This window comes from Stylophora pistillata, chromosome 4 (genome assembly GCF_964205215.1).
Source record: "Stylophora pistillata chromosome 4, jaStyPist1.2, whole genome shotgun sequence".
Lineage (NCBI taxonomy): Eukaryota > Metazoa > Cnidaria > Anthozoa > Scleractinia > Pocilloporidae > Stylophora > Stylophora pistillata.
Window position 1 is genome coordinate 15,415,871 of NC_142522.1, and position 16,235 is coordinate 15,432,105.

General features: G+C 39.3%; 1 protein-coding gene and 1 long non-coding RNA gene across 2 annotated transcripts; one reads left to right on the forward strand and one right to left on the reverse strand.

Moving 5' to 3' along the window:
- Nucleotides 1-146: 146 nt before the first annotated feature.
- On the forward strand, nucleotides 147-16,053 carry LOC111321759 (laminin subunit gamma-1). Its single transcript, XM_022924728.2, has 12 exons — nucleotides 147-3,080; nucleotides 5,745-6,036; nucleotides 6,955-7,229; nucleotides 7,500-8,088; nucleotides 8,866-9,344; nucleotides 9,590-9,904; nucleotides 11,081-11,218; nucleotides 11,704-12,191; nucleotides 12,487-12,793; nucleotides 13,172-13,434; nucleotides 13,841-14,041; nucleotides 14,868-16,053. Exons 1-12 carry the CDS (start codon nucleotides 1,943-1,945, stop codon nucleotides 15,354-15,356), a joined length of 4,974 nt encoding a protein of 1,657 aa, XP_022780463.2. The 5' UTR covers nucleotides 147-1,942; the 3' UTR covers nucleotides 15,357-16,053.
- Nucleotides 8,455-11,158, reverse strand: LOC148732588 (uncharacterized). Its single transcript, XR_016000591.1, has 2 exons — nucleotides 11,053-11,158; nucleotides 8,455-9,353 (listed from the first exon to the last, which is right to left on the reverse strand). It is a non-coding gene; the product is annotated as an uncharacterized LOC148732588 (long non-coding RNA).
- Nucleotides 16,054-16,235: the final 182 nt, after the last annotated feature.

Consider the following 16,235-nt stretch of genomic DNA (forward strand, 5'->3'; position numbering starts at 1 on the left):
GGTTACCCCTTTTCCGTAATCAAAGTTTAATGTCTTTTACGTGGGGCATGGTTACCCATATTTCCCTAGCCTGAGGTTCATGTATGAAACGCAAGACAACAACCCACCCATCCCACCCCAGGGGAGGACATCCATCACACAGTAATCTCGTGCGTGGGAAATTGACGAATCCTACCCCTAACCCTGCAGGAGACGGGACCTCCATTTATTCGTCCCTATTCGAAAAGACTAAAATATCTAAACCAATTCTTGACCTTGAGTGTTGGTCCGGCCGGGGCTCGAACCCTCGACCTCCCACACATCAGTCCAGCGCTCTATCCATTGAGCAAACTGGGAGGCGGTTGGTGATGCTTTTGTAAATGTTTCATTGGCTAAGATTCCGACTCTTTATTATCCATTCGAACATTCAGTCTAGAAAAGCAAACAATGAATGTGCCACGGAAAAGGATATACAGAATGTGAAATTTCAATCGTGTTACCCAGTTCCCAAATGCTTGTTGAAAGCGTATTGTTACGAGGATCGAATTATTTTTACTGAATCTGTCACGCAATCCCAGACTTTTCTAGAATTATCTATAATCTGAAATATTCCAGAAACTTCTTTCATGTGACTCAGCAGTTTCCAAAAATAGTACAACTTGTAATACGCTATAAATAGTAATAGAACATTCTAGATAACTAAAGTAAATGTATAAAAGCTGGCTTGTGAGAAGTACAAAGGAGATTTGCCCGAGGGCTTGCCCTCGTGGCTTGCTGACTGAACTTGTGGAAGCTATGATGTGACAAGGCTATGACCTTTTGACCTTGCGATATCCGGAGAGAAGAAAGAGAAGAAAAAGACGATAGCCGAGAAGGGAAGAAGATAAAGAATACAGAGTTCACTATGAAGTCCTCCGGAAGAATTTGTGTACACGGAAAGAAAGCCATGAATCAAGAAAGCCAAGCGCTGTGGTCTTCAGTCGGCGGATGTTGGAATTGGAAGTTGATCAAGACGACGAACACTTACACGACATGAAGGATTGTGAGCCTGCTTTATGAACTGCTTAACTTAATCTTTAACCTAAGTAAATTAGACAATGTAAAACTAATTAAATAATACTTAAAATGGGTAACTGCTTGTTGTTACATTTTTGTTGCGTGCCATATATCGTACTCGGGAGTCTATTTTCATATATGCTTTGTTAGCGGACATTTGTTGGTCATTCGTGCACGTAACAGTATATTCTTATGTCAAGAAAAATAAGGAAAGTAAGGGAGAGCTTATTGGCCTGGTTCCTAGCCGAGAATCAGGATGTCATGCTGAATAATTCACTAAAGAAGGAAGAAAAATATTTGTCTTAAAAAGAATTAAAATCAGTCTCTATAGATCGAAAATAAAGGAACAACATTCTTTCAAGACTAGATTTATGTGTTTCAGCGATATTCTCAGCTTGTATACAGCATATTTTTTGTGAGGAAATTTTTCCAATTTTTCGCATTTTTCTGAAGAGGCCAAGTTTATTATAACTAGTTTACAAGCCCACTTCCTGACGTGGTTTGTGGTTTTCAGCAATTTGTTAATGATTGATCGGAAAACAAATACTGAAGGAATATTTATTTCTACTACAGATGTACACAGTAGTGGTGTAACATCGTTCTCGACCTGAGCTAAGTTATTTTGGATCAAGTGGTGTAGTTAACCGTGAAAAAGTCGGACAAAAAAAGTATTAGCTCAATTTTTTCATATCGTGCTTGTTCCCAATTTCGAGATTAACAAAGGCCGAGTATTATCGAACGCGTACCTGGGTGTAAAGGAAAAGGTGGGGACATATTTCTCACTTGACAGTAGAACTTTTGAACTCAGAGGAAAGCCTCACATTTCGTTGGCAAGCCACTGATTGGTTATTCTCGAATTACTTTTGAGATAGCCAATCAGAGCCCGGGATTTTCTTCCCGCTGAAGAATGTTCACAAAAGTTTGCGATCAAGGTTTCGCCTTCGTCTGGCATGTGGGTTGTCTCAAATTTCATAAAAATCCCCTCCACAGCGTTACCGAAGATTGCGGGCCTAATAAAAGAGGGATCATGGAGATATACCGTTGTTCCCGTTTGAAGAAACATTTGAGAAGTTTTTCATATTTGGCGAGATTTCTAGCTCTGTTATTGTTTCTTCGAGAGGCTGATGGACAGTCTCCGTGCTACAACGAGATCACGAAAGCTCCCCTCAGATGCATGCCGTCTTTTGGAAACGCTGCCTTCAATAAAGCAGTTCAATCCAACAACACTTGTGGAACTCCTCCGAGCGAATTTTGCGTTCAAACTGGTGTCACTTCGCCCACCAAGCAATGCGAAACTTGCGATGCAAAGCAGGATCAGTATAGCCATCCCGCAGTTTACATCACTGATATTAAAAACGATCAAAATAGAACGTGGTGGCAGTCTGAGACGCTTGAAACCTCGAACAAACCCGTTTCCATCACTCTCGATCTTGGAAAGACCTACGATGTATCTTATATCAGGATTCGTTTTAGATCGCCGAGGCCGGAGTCGATGGCAATTTACAAGAAAACTAGCACTGATCCAAACGCTCCGTGGATTCCGTATCAATACATGTCAGCTTCGTGCGAGAAAACATACAAGGTGAAAACGAATGATATTGTGAGAACAAACCAACAAGTGTTGTGCACAAATGAATTCAGCAGTATTTCTCCTCTAACTGGAGGGAATGTGGCTTTTACAACGCTGCAAGGTCGACCGGATAACCTCAACTTTGATAACAGCCCCGAATTGCAAGACTGGGTAACGGCCAGTGCGATTCGAATCGATTTAAATCGAATGAATACATTTGGAGATGAGATGTTTGGTGATACTACCGTGTTAAGGAGCTATTACTTTGCCATCATTGATTTGACTGTCGGGGGAAGATGCAAATGTAACGGGCACGCTGCAAGTTGTGGGAAGAAACAATTGCCTTCGGGAGATCTTCAGTTGATGTGCATATGTGACCACAACACCACAGGAGTGGACTGTGAAGAATGCCATCCGCTTTACAACAATCGGCCATGGGCCAGGGCTACCGAGAGCAGTGCCAATGAATGCATTAGTAAGTAGAGTCATTTTCAATTCGATCTGTTAATCTTTCTGATATTAATACGAGTCAGTGATTTTGTCAAACAGCAACTCGTCTATAACAAATACCACTGCGTCTTTAGGTTTACGTGCAATGCCTGGAAGCGTCACAATGAATCTAATTTCTCGTTCGATCCAGAAATTATTTGCTGTTGACCTAAGACACCCCAACAGCTTGACGATATCTCTCACCGGAAGTCTACAATAATTCAGTTACTGGCTTTTTTGTAACGAAGTGGATAGCCAACAAAGGTCCATTTATTGGGGTTGAACATTTTCTTTTCTCTAGTTTACTTTCCAAGAACTAGTAAGAGAAGACATCTATTTCTTGATGAATTATATGTGATTCAATAATAACAATTTGTGAAGTGCAAATTACATGCTAAGGCAATCAAAACTATTTTACTCTGTAAATAGTAAATTGCTTGTAATTCGAATCTCGCTTGACACCGTGACGAATGGATGTCCCCATAGACTATTCCGATGCCTTGGAAATGCAGCGTCTGGCTTATCTTTTCAAGGACTAATCTGCTTTAGATGTCTGCTGTTAACACCGCGGATAATCCCAATCCCTTATGAGTAATACCACTGCAATACTTATGCAATAGACACTGTGATTTCTATTTCGCGTAATTTACAGACATGAGGAGAATGGAGTGTACGATTAGATTCGTTTCAAGAGCGGTTGAAAGATCAAAGCTCTTGTGTTGATAGATTTAGCAGCCGGTGGCCTAGTGGTGGATTAAAAGAGGCTGCTGATAATGATTAGATGGCTGCTGTAAATTCTTACAGTCGTCTTTTCTTGTAGATGTAAGGTGTTTTGAGGTTTGAGGTAAAGGGTACTCATGATTTTGAACTAGAATTTTTCTCTTGGTGATTAATTTTCATCAGCTGTTAGATTAACCTGAGAAACACGTTTCCCTTTTTGTACAGAGAAAAATTATTGGAATTAACAGTAATAGCAATATAAATTTTACGAGTAAGTTTTGATTGCCTTAGCATGTAATTTGCACTTCACAAATTGTTATTATTGAATCACATATGATTCATTTTAGGAGCAATATAAATTTTACGAGTAAGTAAAAAAAAAAAGAATGTTTATTTCAGGGAAAACATCAGGAAAAGGGCAGGTGTATCACGAATAGTGTTCAAGATTTTAAAGTGCTTTTTGAATTAAATCTTCATCACCTAATGGAAACCAGTTTGTGGTTTCTTGATTAGATTACCTTATTTCATAAGATGTTTTTAAAAACCAGATTAACATCCTGTGGGACAAAATTTTTCTTTGCCCCCTTGGGTGTGGACTATAAGAGACACCCAGAAAATACAAAGAAGTTTTAGTAAAATTACATCTCTTCCTTATTTTGTGAATATTATGAAAAAAAGGTCTAATCACTAATGCCTGAAAGAGTAACTTTATACTTCTGGTGAAATTTGAATTATTAGGAAGATGCAGGATAAATATTTGAAAATTTTTTTTTGCCAAAGCATTCAAGATGTACATCCCAAAATTTAGGAGGTTTCAGACTTAAATGGTTGGTGATGAAACAAATAAATTGATAGTTCAAGTTTGGTGGTTATACCCACAACAGATTTGTGTGTTTTCATAGGGAGAAACCAGTGGGGTCTAGTATTTTGACTATCTTGTTTCAAAATAAGTCTCACGTGTCTTAAGGAAATTTTAGTTTAAAGGCCCATTTCCATCCGAGATCCTTTGCAGTCGTTTGTTTTTGTTTTGGAATCGTGCTATTGTTAAATGGCGAACTCTGATAGTCATTCACAAACACTATTAAAAAGAAAAACAAAGATTTGGTGAAGAACACAGTAAACAAATTTGCAGCTAAATATTTGAGACTGAAAAATCATAAATCGAGTCTGTGTATAAAACTTGTACAAAGCTTACTTGATGTTGAAGGAAATTGTTCAGCTTCAACACTAAATAAAATATCAACAAATAACCAATATGGGCCAAAACTGATTTGCTTCACGCATTTCAATTATAGAATAATGACTTGAACAAACGAGATCGCTTACATACATATCTCAGGATCTCAAGTAAAAATCAGTCAAATGATTATTCTCACCTCGAAAAAATCTCCCCAGAGTCTCTAGTTCCATTGTAGGAACAATGCAATAACTTTTCTGCAAAAGCACTGTCTGTAGTGTTACAGAAACCCATGGTTGTTTTCCTTGCCCTCCATAAATCATACACAGACTTTCGAAGTTGAATAACCTTTGCTGAGCCAGGAAGACTCGGCCTTCCTCTAGACCGCTTCTTTGGCAGCATCAACTTTTCAAATGACGTTTTTCACCGTCGTACATACAAGAATTAAAAACTATTTACTGATATGGATACTACAATAGTTTGTTGTTCGCACATGATTCAAGATGGAACTTTGAAATCCCTAATTAGTAAAATGGAAGAAGATATCAAAGCGATTCCGCAACTACGAGGAAAATAGCGTATTTTTCATATATGAAAAATGATCCGGGCGCGCAAGGCATCTCGGTTGGAAATGGGCCTTTTAAAGCCATTGAAGTTTACTTGCAGGGCTATTTTAAAATATAAATAGACTAGGGACTGTCAGTAATATTTATTCAGTGTTGATAAATACTACCTCTCTTTCTGTTTCTCCAGAGTGTGATTGTAATGATTTGGCTGACAGCTGTGTTTATGATGAAATTCTTGGCTATGGACGGTGTGAAAACTGCAAGAGAAATACTGCTGGCCCTAAATGTGAACGCTGCCGTGACAATTTTTTCCGCCTGACACCATCTGATGACTGTCAGGCATGTAACTGTGATCCTGTGGGCTCAGCTTCATTACAGTGTGATACAAAAGGAAAGTGTACCTGTAAGCCAGGAGTAACAGGCATCAAGTGTGATAAATGCCAGGCAAACTTTTTTGGGTTTTCACAGACTGGTTGTAGGTAAGTCTTCATAGTAATTGAAGTTTTACTCGTTAGCTATCACTCCTACTTATCTTTGCTAACTTAATACATATCTTTCATGAAAAAAAATTGTTGGTATCTTTTAAAAACTACTGATGGATACATACACCTTATTTGATGGTTTAACATAATACACATGGATATTTTGGGAGCTGCATAGTATTTTTCCGCACCCCATCTGGCCAAGGAGATACACAAACAATGAGCAAAATGTGTGCCCGCTTCAGTGTTCGTGATGGTCAAAAAAGAGATTGTTGTGGGCTTTGAAGTTGGATACTGAAAAAATCGTGTTTTAAAAACTAAAAAAGAAATTAAAGATCAGGAAAATTGTTTCTGTCTGTCTTTTTAGCCTGTTTTACTATGAATTACTGTACAGTAGCATATGAGCCAGTGAGCCAAACTTTTAGCTGATTCTTACAAAAAATGACTTGAGAAGTAAGGCATATGTGCTCATTTTCCATTTACAGGTGTAGATGCATTTTTGATTTAACACATACTTTTTAAGAAACACTCTTATACTGCTGATCTAAACTCATTCCTCTAATATGCCTTTTTTTACAATTTATGAGGTACCTGTAATGGGTTGGGAAGCTTATCAGAAACCTTGAATATTAAAATTGTCATAAAGAGTAATTACTAGCCAAAGGGTTTTTCTGCAGACAACATGTTAGAACTGTCCCCTCAGCAGAGTTTGTCAGGAGTTTTTTTATTCAGAGTTTTTTTATTCAGATTTGGTAGTGACTATTTCCCCAGAGGCTGGATGATTGAGGGGTGCCAGAAACCAAACCCAATTCTTGTGATGGATATGGACTTTGAAGACATGACATCTGCAACCCCATACTTTTCACTGAATTTTATTCACTTAGAAAAAGCTATTTACCGTAACTCTCTTTAAAGGGCTTGCCAGTGTGACCTTGAAGGAACAGATCCAAGCAACACGCAATGTAATGAAAAAGGAGAATGTTCTTGCAAAAGGAATGTGATTGGTGCCAAGTGCAACAAATGTAGGACTGGATACTTTGGATTGGAGAGTTCCAACCCACATGGCTGTAGACAGTGCTTTTGCTATGGACACACAAATGTATGCGATAAAGCTGAAGGTTATGTTGGTCGAAACATTTCAAATGACTTCACCAGAGGTTTGAATGGTTGGACTGTCATCAATGAACAAGGTACCAATGTTTGTGACTGGGGAGCTTGCAGAGTACTGTTCTAGTTCCCAGGTCTAATGTATAGTATTCTCAAGAGCCTGAAAAACATCTGTTTAATGTTAAGTCAGTATTTTCTTGTGTTCCTGAGTGCCACCAGAAGGGTTAAAAATCTTTTTGCTAGAGTTAAAAAGAGTAATTTTTTTGGTTTCCCTTTTGCCTTTGAGGAGAAGGCTGCATTATTCTATTGGTGAATATTTTGTAATAGAGCCTCAATTGTTTCATTTTTGACAGGTAGCGATGTTACTGACCAATATGCAGTTCCCCATGTGGGAGAGGGTCATATCAGTGTTACAGCAATAGGAAATGAGGTCCTTTATGTGTCAGCACCAGCAATGTACCTTGGAAACCTTCGTAGTAGTTATGGCCAGCTCTTTGGTTTCTCGTTTCGTGTAGCAGCTGTAGAGGGGGTTCAGGTGGAACCAAGCGATATCATTTTGGAGAGTGAGGATGGAAGTCAAGTATCTGTGAGGCTTAATGCACAGAACAACCCAATTCCTAACACTGATTTTCAAAATTACGTTTTTCGTCTGCATGAAGATCCTTCTCTTGGTTGGCAGCCAATGCTTAGGGGGTTTGACTTTCAAAAATTGTTGACTAATTTGAAAGCTATCAAAATTCGCATGAATTATGGCCCCCAAGGAACCGGCTTGCTTGACAATGTTTTCTTGGAATCAGCATTGTATGATCCAAGGAGTGCCCCTGAATTGCAGGTGCCTTGGGTTGAAAATTGCACTTGCCCAGCTCCTTACACAGGTAAAAACTGTGAACAATGTAGTGTGGGCTACACCAGGCAAACAGGATCAGACAATAGATATGGCCAGTAAGTTTTGTTTAGTAATGTTGTCGGCTCTAAATGTGCTTGTTGGTGTCATGCATTCTTTTTTCTAAATTAGACAGTGTTTTGTTTTGTTTTCTACAAAGTTAGCCTTTTTGGATGTAGGCAAACTCCCTGAAGTGATTAACATGTGACTTCTCCTCATGGTATCCATATATTATCCAGCGTACATATTATGAGAATACTCAAACTTATCAGGTACAAGACCTTATCTGGATCTAGCATTAAGGGTTAAAACACCATGATGAGCACATTTTAAGAGTCAAAGTAATTCTGTTTATATTTGAGCAAAATTGGTGTGGGTGGGGTTCTTTTCTGAAACTCTTTATCAAAAATGACACATACTATGAATCAAACAGGTGGAAAATTAATTATTTGTTATTGACAACTCTCATTTGTTTACTGATGTATCAGAGTGAGTAATATGCAGTAATAGTGAGACTTGTAAATGTGTATTGATCATTACATATAAATTGAAATCTTTTTTTCAGCATTAGAAACTAAATACCACATAAAAAGAAACATGCAGAAAACACCAGTATGACAATTCCTGGATGCTGATTAGCACTTTGAAATTAGCAAACTTAAGTTTTCTAATGGCTAGTGGTCAAAGTTTATTAAGAATTTGATTTTGGACTGTTTGATTTTTAATCAGGAGGCTGTAACATCAAAAAAGGGAACATTGACTGGATTTCTTTGTTCCAAGAAGTTCAGAGCTGTTAGTTCTCTTCTTTTCCTTACTGAAATTCTTTCCTCTTCCAGGTGTATTCCATGTCAGTGTTATGGTCACTCAGACTCTTGCGATCCAGTGACAGGGGTTTGCAGCTGTCAAGACAACACTGTGGGTGACAACTGTGAGAAATGTAAAGATGGCTTCTATGGAAACCCAACTGTAGGAAATAAAGATGATTGCAAGCCTTGTCCCTGTGTGTTTGGCTCCCGCTGCATTCAGATTGCTGAAAGAGTTGTTTGCACAGACTGTCCTGAAGGTCACACAGGGGATCTGTGTGACTATTGCCAAGATGGTTACCATGGTGACCTTCTAGGTTCATCAATTGGTTGTGAGAAGTGTAACTGCAGTGGTAATATAGAGATGAATGCAATAGGAAACTGTGACTCCCTCACTGGTGAATGCATAAAATGTATTTACAACACTAGGAATGGTCCACTTGAGAGATGTGAACTCTGTGCTGTTGGATTTTATGGAAATGCCACCCATTATCCAAAACCTCAATGTATAGGTATGTCTCCTAGGGAAAAAATTCCAATTAAATTATATTTAAAAGTATGGCGCACTTGCTGGATGTGGCAAGGATGAACAATCACAAAATAATGATTAAGCCATTAATATTAGTGACAGTAAGCTTTTATTACACACACCCCTGTCTTCATTCTTATCACTTATGTTTCAGCCATAGGAATTCCCTATGACTCGTTAATACTAAATGAATGTCCAATTACTCTATTCATTTTTTCTATCCGCCAGCATGTGACTGTTACACTCAAGGCACTGTGAAACCTCCTGACCACAATCCTGAGGATCCCCTCCCTTGTGATGACAAAGGCAGATGTAGTTGCAAAGAAAAGGTTATTGGAGACAACTGTGATAGCTGTCAAGACACCTACTGGAATGTGGGCTCGGGGAATGGCTGTGAGCAGTGTTTGTGCGATAAAACTGGTTCGCTTAACGACAGCTGTGATGTCATCACAGGGCAATGTCCGTGTAAACCTGGAGTGAGTGGAAGGACATGTGACCAATGTCAGTCTGATCATTTTGGCTTTTCTGATCAGGGATGCCAGCGTAAGTACACATATAAAAAGCTATTCTGTAAATGGCTGCATGACTGCTGAAGTTAACACAAAGCATGGCGTAAGTGTTTTTGAAATTGGACTTTCGTGGTATTTTCTTTCTTTTCCTGAAATATTTCTTTTTTGTTGTTGTTGTCGATCTTAGAGCTGTTCTGTGAGTGGGTGGCTAGAATTGTGTCTTCAGGAAATGGACATTTGATCATATTTGCTAATTTTGTCCGGACTATTTACCTAACAGTGTCTGTAACTGCACTTATGGGGAATCTGTGACTGGGAATTGACATCTCCGCGTGTTTTTACAAACATGACATTCTTTAATACTCTAGAACTGACGTTGGTTGAAACTAAACAAAATAACAAACGGTTACACTACTTACACAATATACAACCTAAAGAAATAACGATCAACAAGACTATAAAATACTAACATTACCATATTTGTAGATTATGATATATTGGCTGATATACCATAATGGCTAAGCCAATAAAAAGTCTTGAATTGCATTATCCAATGATTCAGTTTTTAATAATACTTGATAAATTATGCAGCAGCACAGAGCGACAGAAGGCGGCAACAAAATGACAAGAAAAGTGCTAATGAAACAAGACATAATTACAGAATGAAAACACTTAGGCCCTGTTTACAAGCAGGTAGGGTAACCCTAGTGCTAGGGTTACCCTGGCAGGAGGGTTACCCTAACGCTCCCACATTTCTTCTTTTTTCATCAACGTGTTTACAAGGCAGCTAGGGTTACCGTAGCACTAGGGTAACCTTAGCTGAGCGCTAGGGTTACCCTAGCGCCAGGGTAACCCCAGCTGCCTTGTAAACGCTCTGCTGGGAATAACCCGCCTACCCGGGACAACTTTTTACTTGTTTCCAGACCCTTTGAACATTGATAACAACGCGTGCGGTTACTAAGCATATGTAAGTTGTCCCGGGCGGTAGGTTAATCCTACATGTGAAATTTTACTTGTAAACTCGGGCTATCTTTGACCCGCCTGCTAGGGTAACCCTAGCACAAGGGTTACCCTCCTTGCTTGTAAACAGGGCCTTAAATAAATAGACTCCAAACACGCAAAGACAAAAACTTTAGGAAGAAAAGAAAAACTAACAAGAAAAATGTCGCACTTAGAACTTACAGTGTCTCTGATACTTGTACTTTCCAAGCTTGCAACTGTAACCCTCAAGGTTCACTTGGTGAGAGCTGTGACGAGTATGGCGTGTGCAGCTGTAAGTTGGGAGTCCTGGGAATCAAGTGTGACTCGTGCGAGGAAAATAAACATAACTTGACGGCCGGCTGCATCCGTAAGTGTTGGCCTGGTTTCTTATCTCCAAGTAGCGTAAGAATTTTTCGGAATTTTGACATACTTTCCGCTAAATCCTGTTACCTTTTTACTTCCTGCCTCGTGACACATAAAACCTTCACTACACCGTGTTGCCTTATCTGTCAGCACTGCAAGAATTACAGGAATTGTTAGGAATCTAAAAGCATTGTCCTTTGCATCCACCATTACCTGGTCACCTATTTATTACGGGCCTCGTAGCTCTTAAGAGCTTCGTAGAACGGGTTGAAGCGGTTGTAACCTGCGTATCTAATGGATCTTTTGGCGCGAAATGGTGTAAAGGCGCCAGAGAGGCAAAAACGAGAAGTAACGCTTTTTTCTTATGTCTTAGTCCAGATTTAATCTCTGATGAATAAGTTTTGTTTTGATTCTGAGACAATTTCCTCGTACGACCCAGGATAATCAGGGTGCATGCAATGTAATTACCGTCTTTGATCATCTGTAAAGGTTGTCCAGCATGTTACAACGAAATTGAGCTGTTGGTCAACAGGCTGAGAATTAATATCCGAGAACTCGTCAGGATCATGGACCAGTTTAACTCTAGCTCAAGTGGAGGAATTGTGGTGGATCCCAACTTTGAACGTCGTCTCAAGGAACTTAAGGAAGCAATCAACAATCTTCTGGAGAAGGCAGAGAAGTCAAATTCAACTGACCGCGCCCTTCAAGAACAACTTCAGGTTCTAACCGAGCGTGTGGATAAGATAAATGAGATCATGACTGATGTGATAAATAACACAAGTGTGACGGAAGAGCTCATCAGCAGTGCGCTTGGAAATATTTCCGAAGCTGAGCAGTCCATAAATCGATCGCGTTTGATGCTCGATGAGGCGGAAAAGCTGTTGGTGGACAGAGGTGAAAAAGCGTTAAATGAATCAATACTTGCGGCGAACAGTACCAGTGAACAGGCCACTAGGATGGCGGAGATTAGGAATGAGGTAACATTTAGTGTGTGCACTGTCAAATCTGGTTCAGATGTACTGACCCATTGTTACTTTAAGAATCGGCCTTTTTCCCCCGTACCAAGCAGGAAGGAATTAACTTGGGAAACTTAACACTGAATTATTTTATTTTTCAGTTTTAGGCGGAATGGTCATGCGCTTGAAAGAGATTTTCTTTTGAAGTGTAACCGTCTATCTGATAATTCCTGAAAATTAAATTGTTCCTTGTAAGTTCTTATCTTTTGTTGCTGTTCCTTTGTTTCTGTTTCAAGACTGTTTTCCTTTTTTTCAGACCTCTCTTCTGGCCGATAAACACGAAAATGAGGCTGACGGCGTCATTGAAAATGCGAACGAAATTCTGAACAAGTCTAAACAAGCGGTGAGTGATACGGAAAAAGTCGTCACTGCGCAGAAAAAGACAACAGATGGTTTAGAGGAGTTGCTCAGAAAATTCAATAAGACAATCCAAATGCACCAGCAAGCGGCAAATACTGCAGATAAGTCACGTGGTAGTTCCCAGAGTGCTCTTGATGAGGCGAACGAGTTGTTTGAGAATGGAACCGCGCCACTTCCTGAGTTCGGTTTACAAGAGATGAAAGGTGATGTGAGAGCAGTTGGTCAGTATTAGATCTGTACTATGGTATGACCGCGATGAGTTTAAACCAATAGAATGGAAAGCACCTTAATGTTATTTCCACTATGCACTTCGATGCACTTGTTATACAATCAGTGGCAAAGTGAAGTGCCTGAAACGTTAAGCAAACTATTGAAAGTAACGTCACTTTACTAAGTTCTTTGATGATGTAGTTCCTTTCTAATTTTAGAAGACACCCCAGTCCCCACCCCAAAGTATGATTTTGACCTCGCGTGACATCTACAGACCAGCACACTTCTCGTGAAATTTGTCTCTTTTACTGATTCTTTAAAATAAGTCTCTCAAGAAGACTAACAAGTATCGAATATTTATCCAATTTCAGCAAAAATCAACAACTCCAAAGCAGAATTGGCCATCACCTCAAACTCTACTGAAGAGATCCTGAGTGACCTGGAAACACTGGTCACCACTTTCGCCATGAAGGAAGAATACGTTAGAAAGAAAATGGCTGAGTGGCCAGGCCTTTTCGAAACACTGCAGGAACTGTTGACCAATGTCACCGGCGCTAACGAAACTGCTCATAACGCGATTGCTCGAGGGGAGGAGACATTAAAGAAGGCGAAAGACTTGTTGGAAAGACTTAAAGTATGATATTAACATTACGATGTGGGAATGCATATCTGGTCGTCGTGGCTTGTTTAATATATAAAATTAATTTTTGTTGGTTCTTCAGGTTTCAGTAGTTTATTGTTAACTTTTAATAGCTTGTTTTGATGTACAATATAAACATCCTTTTAAACACCTGGCACTAACACTAAACTTTAAGTGTTTTCGTGACTTCAGTCCCTCTATCAAGTAATATCAAGACTAAGGAGAAAAATAAACCCCATTGATTAAAGATCGTCAAGAAACAAGAATTAATACAACAGCGTAGATTAGAGAGCCAAGCCAAGTAGAACTGAAACAACTAATAAATTCATGAATTCATTGGAAGACACACTTTTTTTTCATTCGCAGTCACCATACAACATTGTGGTGTTTTACATTTCAGAAATTCAACGAAATCATCGACACTTCCAGAGCAGAGGCTGACCGAGCCGAGGCCAACACAACAGAAATAGAACGACTAATCAGTTCAGCTAATAACAAGTCAGATGAGGCTGCTGTTACCTTGGAAACTACTGAGAACCTGGCCAGGAAGGCGAAGACAATAGCTGGGGAGGCGAGTGAGACAGCTAACAGAACAGGAGAGGTAAGTTGGTGTTAATCCATTATCAATGAATCGTGGGCGTGTTAAGTGTGTTTTCTCTAAGAAAGATTAGTATTACTCACTGCAAGTGGAATACTATACGATAAGGGAGGCCGGATAGCTAGGTGGTTTGTTTCTGTGCCCATATTTGAAATGTTTCCACTTACCGAACGATGGTAAAGTCCGAATGATCCAACCACGTAGTGGTTTATGTTCCAAAAGGTTTCAGCATTGACTGCCACGCCTTTAATTCATTTAAAGTTTGACTCCCATCAGCACTAAGGTTGTATCGTATTAAGAGCCGATTTTGGTGAGAAAAAGGAAGTGTCTAAAGAAACACTCAGTCGACTGTTAACTAAAAGTTGGTGAGGGTCGAGGAAATGCGTCGGCGAGTTTTGAAAAGCTTACCTTTTGCCATAAAAGCCGAGGTGAAGGATTGCTCAGTCCTATCTACCTTCACTGACTTCACGGAGAAACGATAGCGGGGGAGGTCACAGCTCACGTAGGCTCTGAGTAGATAAACAACGAAATGTTTTAGTAGATGGATGATGTAGTGATGATCCGTAGCAGGATTCCTATTCCTGTAGCGTTTCGTGAGATCTCCACAAGCTCAATCCTGATCCTGAATTCATAGTTTATAAACATTGTCAAAGATTAACCAATCGTTACTCTAGGTTATCTAAGTAAGCACACATTCTATGGTCTGAATCATGGAGATTTGTTAGACGGGTATGATGTCTCAAACTTGTAGTATTCCACTGCTTTCTTAGAGCAAAAATGAATAGAAATCAACCGTTAGTTGCTGTTTACTTCGATTGACCACCAACAGAAAGCTAAAGAAATTAAAGAAGAAGCAGAACTACTTACGATCCCTGAAGACAACGTCACTGATCCAGTTTTGGAAGCCACCGATGAATTGAACGACCACAAGAATACCGCTGCCGAAGAGGAGAAGAGTATTGCAGACGCGCTGAACAAGACAAAAGAAGCTGGCGAGGCTGCGAAGAATGCGCGCGAAAAAATAAAAGAGGTTCATGATAGGCTAATGGCACTTCTGAAAGAGATTGAGGGCCTGGGCTCTGTGAATATGACGATAATGAATCGCATTAAAAATCAGCTTCAGAACGAAACGGACTTGGTACGTCAGTTGGACCGTGAAGTATCAGCAGTGGAAAAAGAGAGGGAACAAATAAAGAATCAAATAAAAGAATATACTATAGATCTAACTAGATATCGCGCGCAAAAGAAACTTCTTCAAGAGACGTATGAAAAGCTCCCGAAAGTTTGCCCTCGTACGACTCCACGACCAGAAACGTAGAAATGATTAAGTTTTGTATTTGTGACACTAACATGAAGGTCGTTAAGGTTCTGCGCGACTGAAATAGGACGGCCAAGAACAACGCATTAAACATCTTCTGCTAAACAACGTTTCTCAACTAAACGACAACTTTGTTTATTATCAGTATTTTGTTATTATTATGTATCAAATTATAGCAATAAGATATGCATTTACCCTTTTGTATCGCCAAGTATTCTCAAATAATTGCTCAGTTTTAGGATGGAGTTGCACATTATGTTATCGAATGGTATTTTGAAATTAACATTTCTATCTTAATTATGGTTCATATTAATCAATGCAAGTATGTTTACAGAAATGGAAGTGAAATTAACTTTCCAAATTTTAATGTTCACACATTTAAAACGGTTTTCTTAACAACAACTTCAATAAATTGTTATTGCGTTTTTCATCGTTGATACGGGTTTGTTCTCTTCGAGATCAACCATTTAGAGGAGTCATTTTTGCATTTGCTTGCATTATTTATTTGCTTAAGTCAAGCTCTCATATATATATGAGTAAATAGCTGTCGTAAAAGACATGCGGGCATCAGCCGGACCAAGTAGCATATAACTCCGTTTCAAGACAAGGCGATACTGGTCGCTTCAGACTGTTATGTCACTCGGTTTCCCTGTACAATCGGCTTTGTCAATAAAACAATTTTTCTTCTTTTGTGTCATCACATGAAAACATTTTCGCCTCTTTCGGGAAACGAAGGCATTCCACCATCCAAAGTTTCTTTAGTTATCTTGATCTAACACACAATTTTGATGAACAATTTAAAAGGAAATGCGTAGCAGGCAAAAGGGGGAATAAATAATCAGATCTTGGGAGTTAAGGGTTAAATGGCTACGGTGTCGA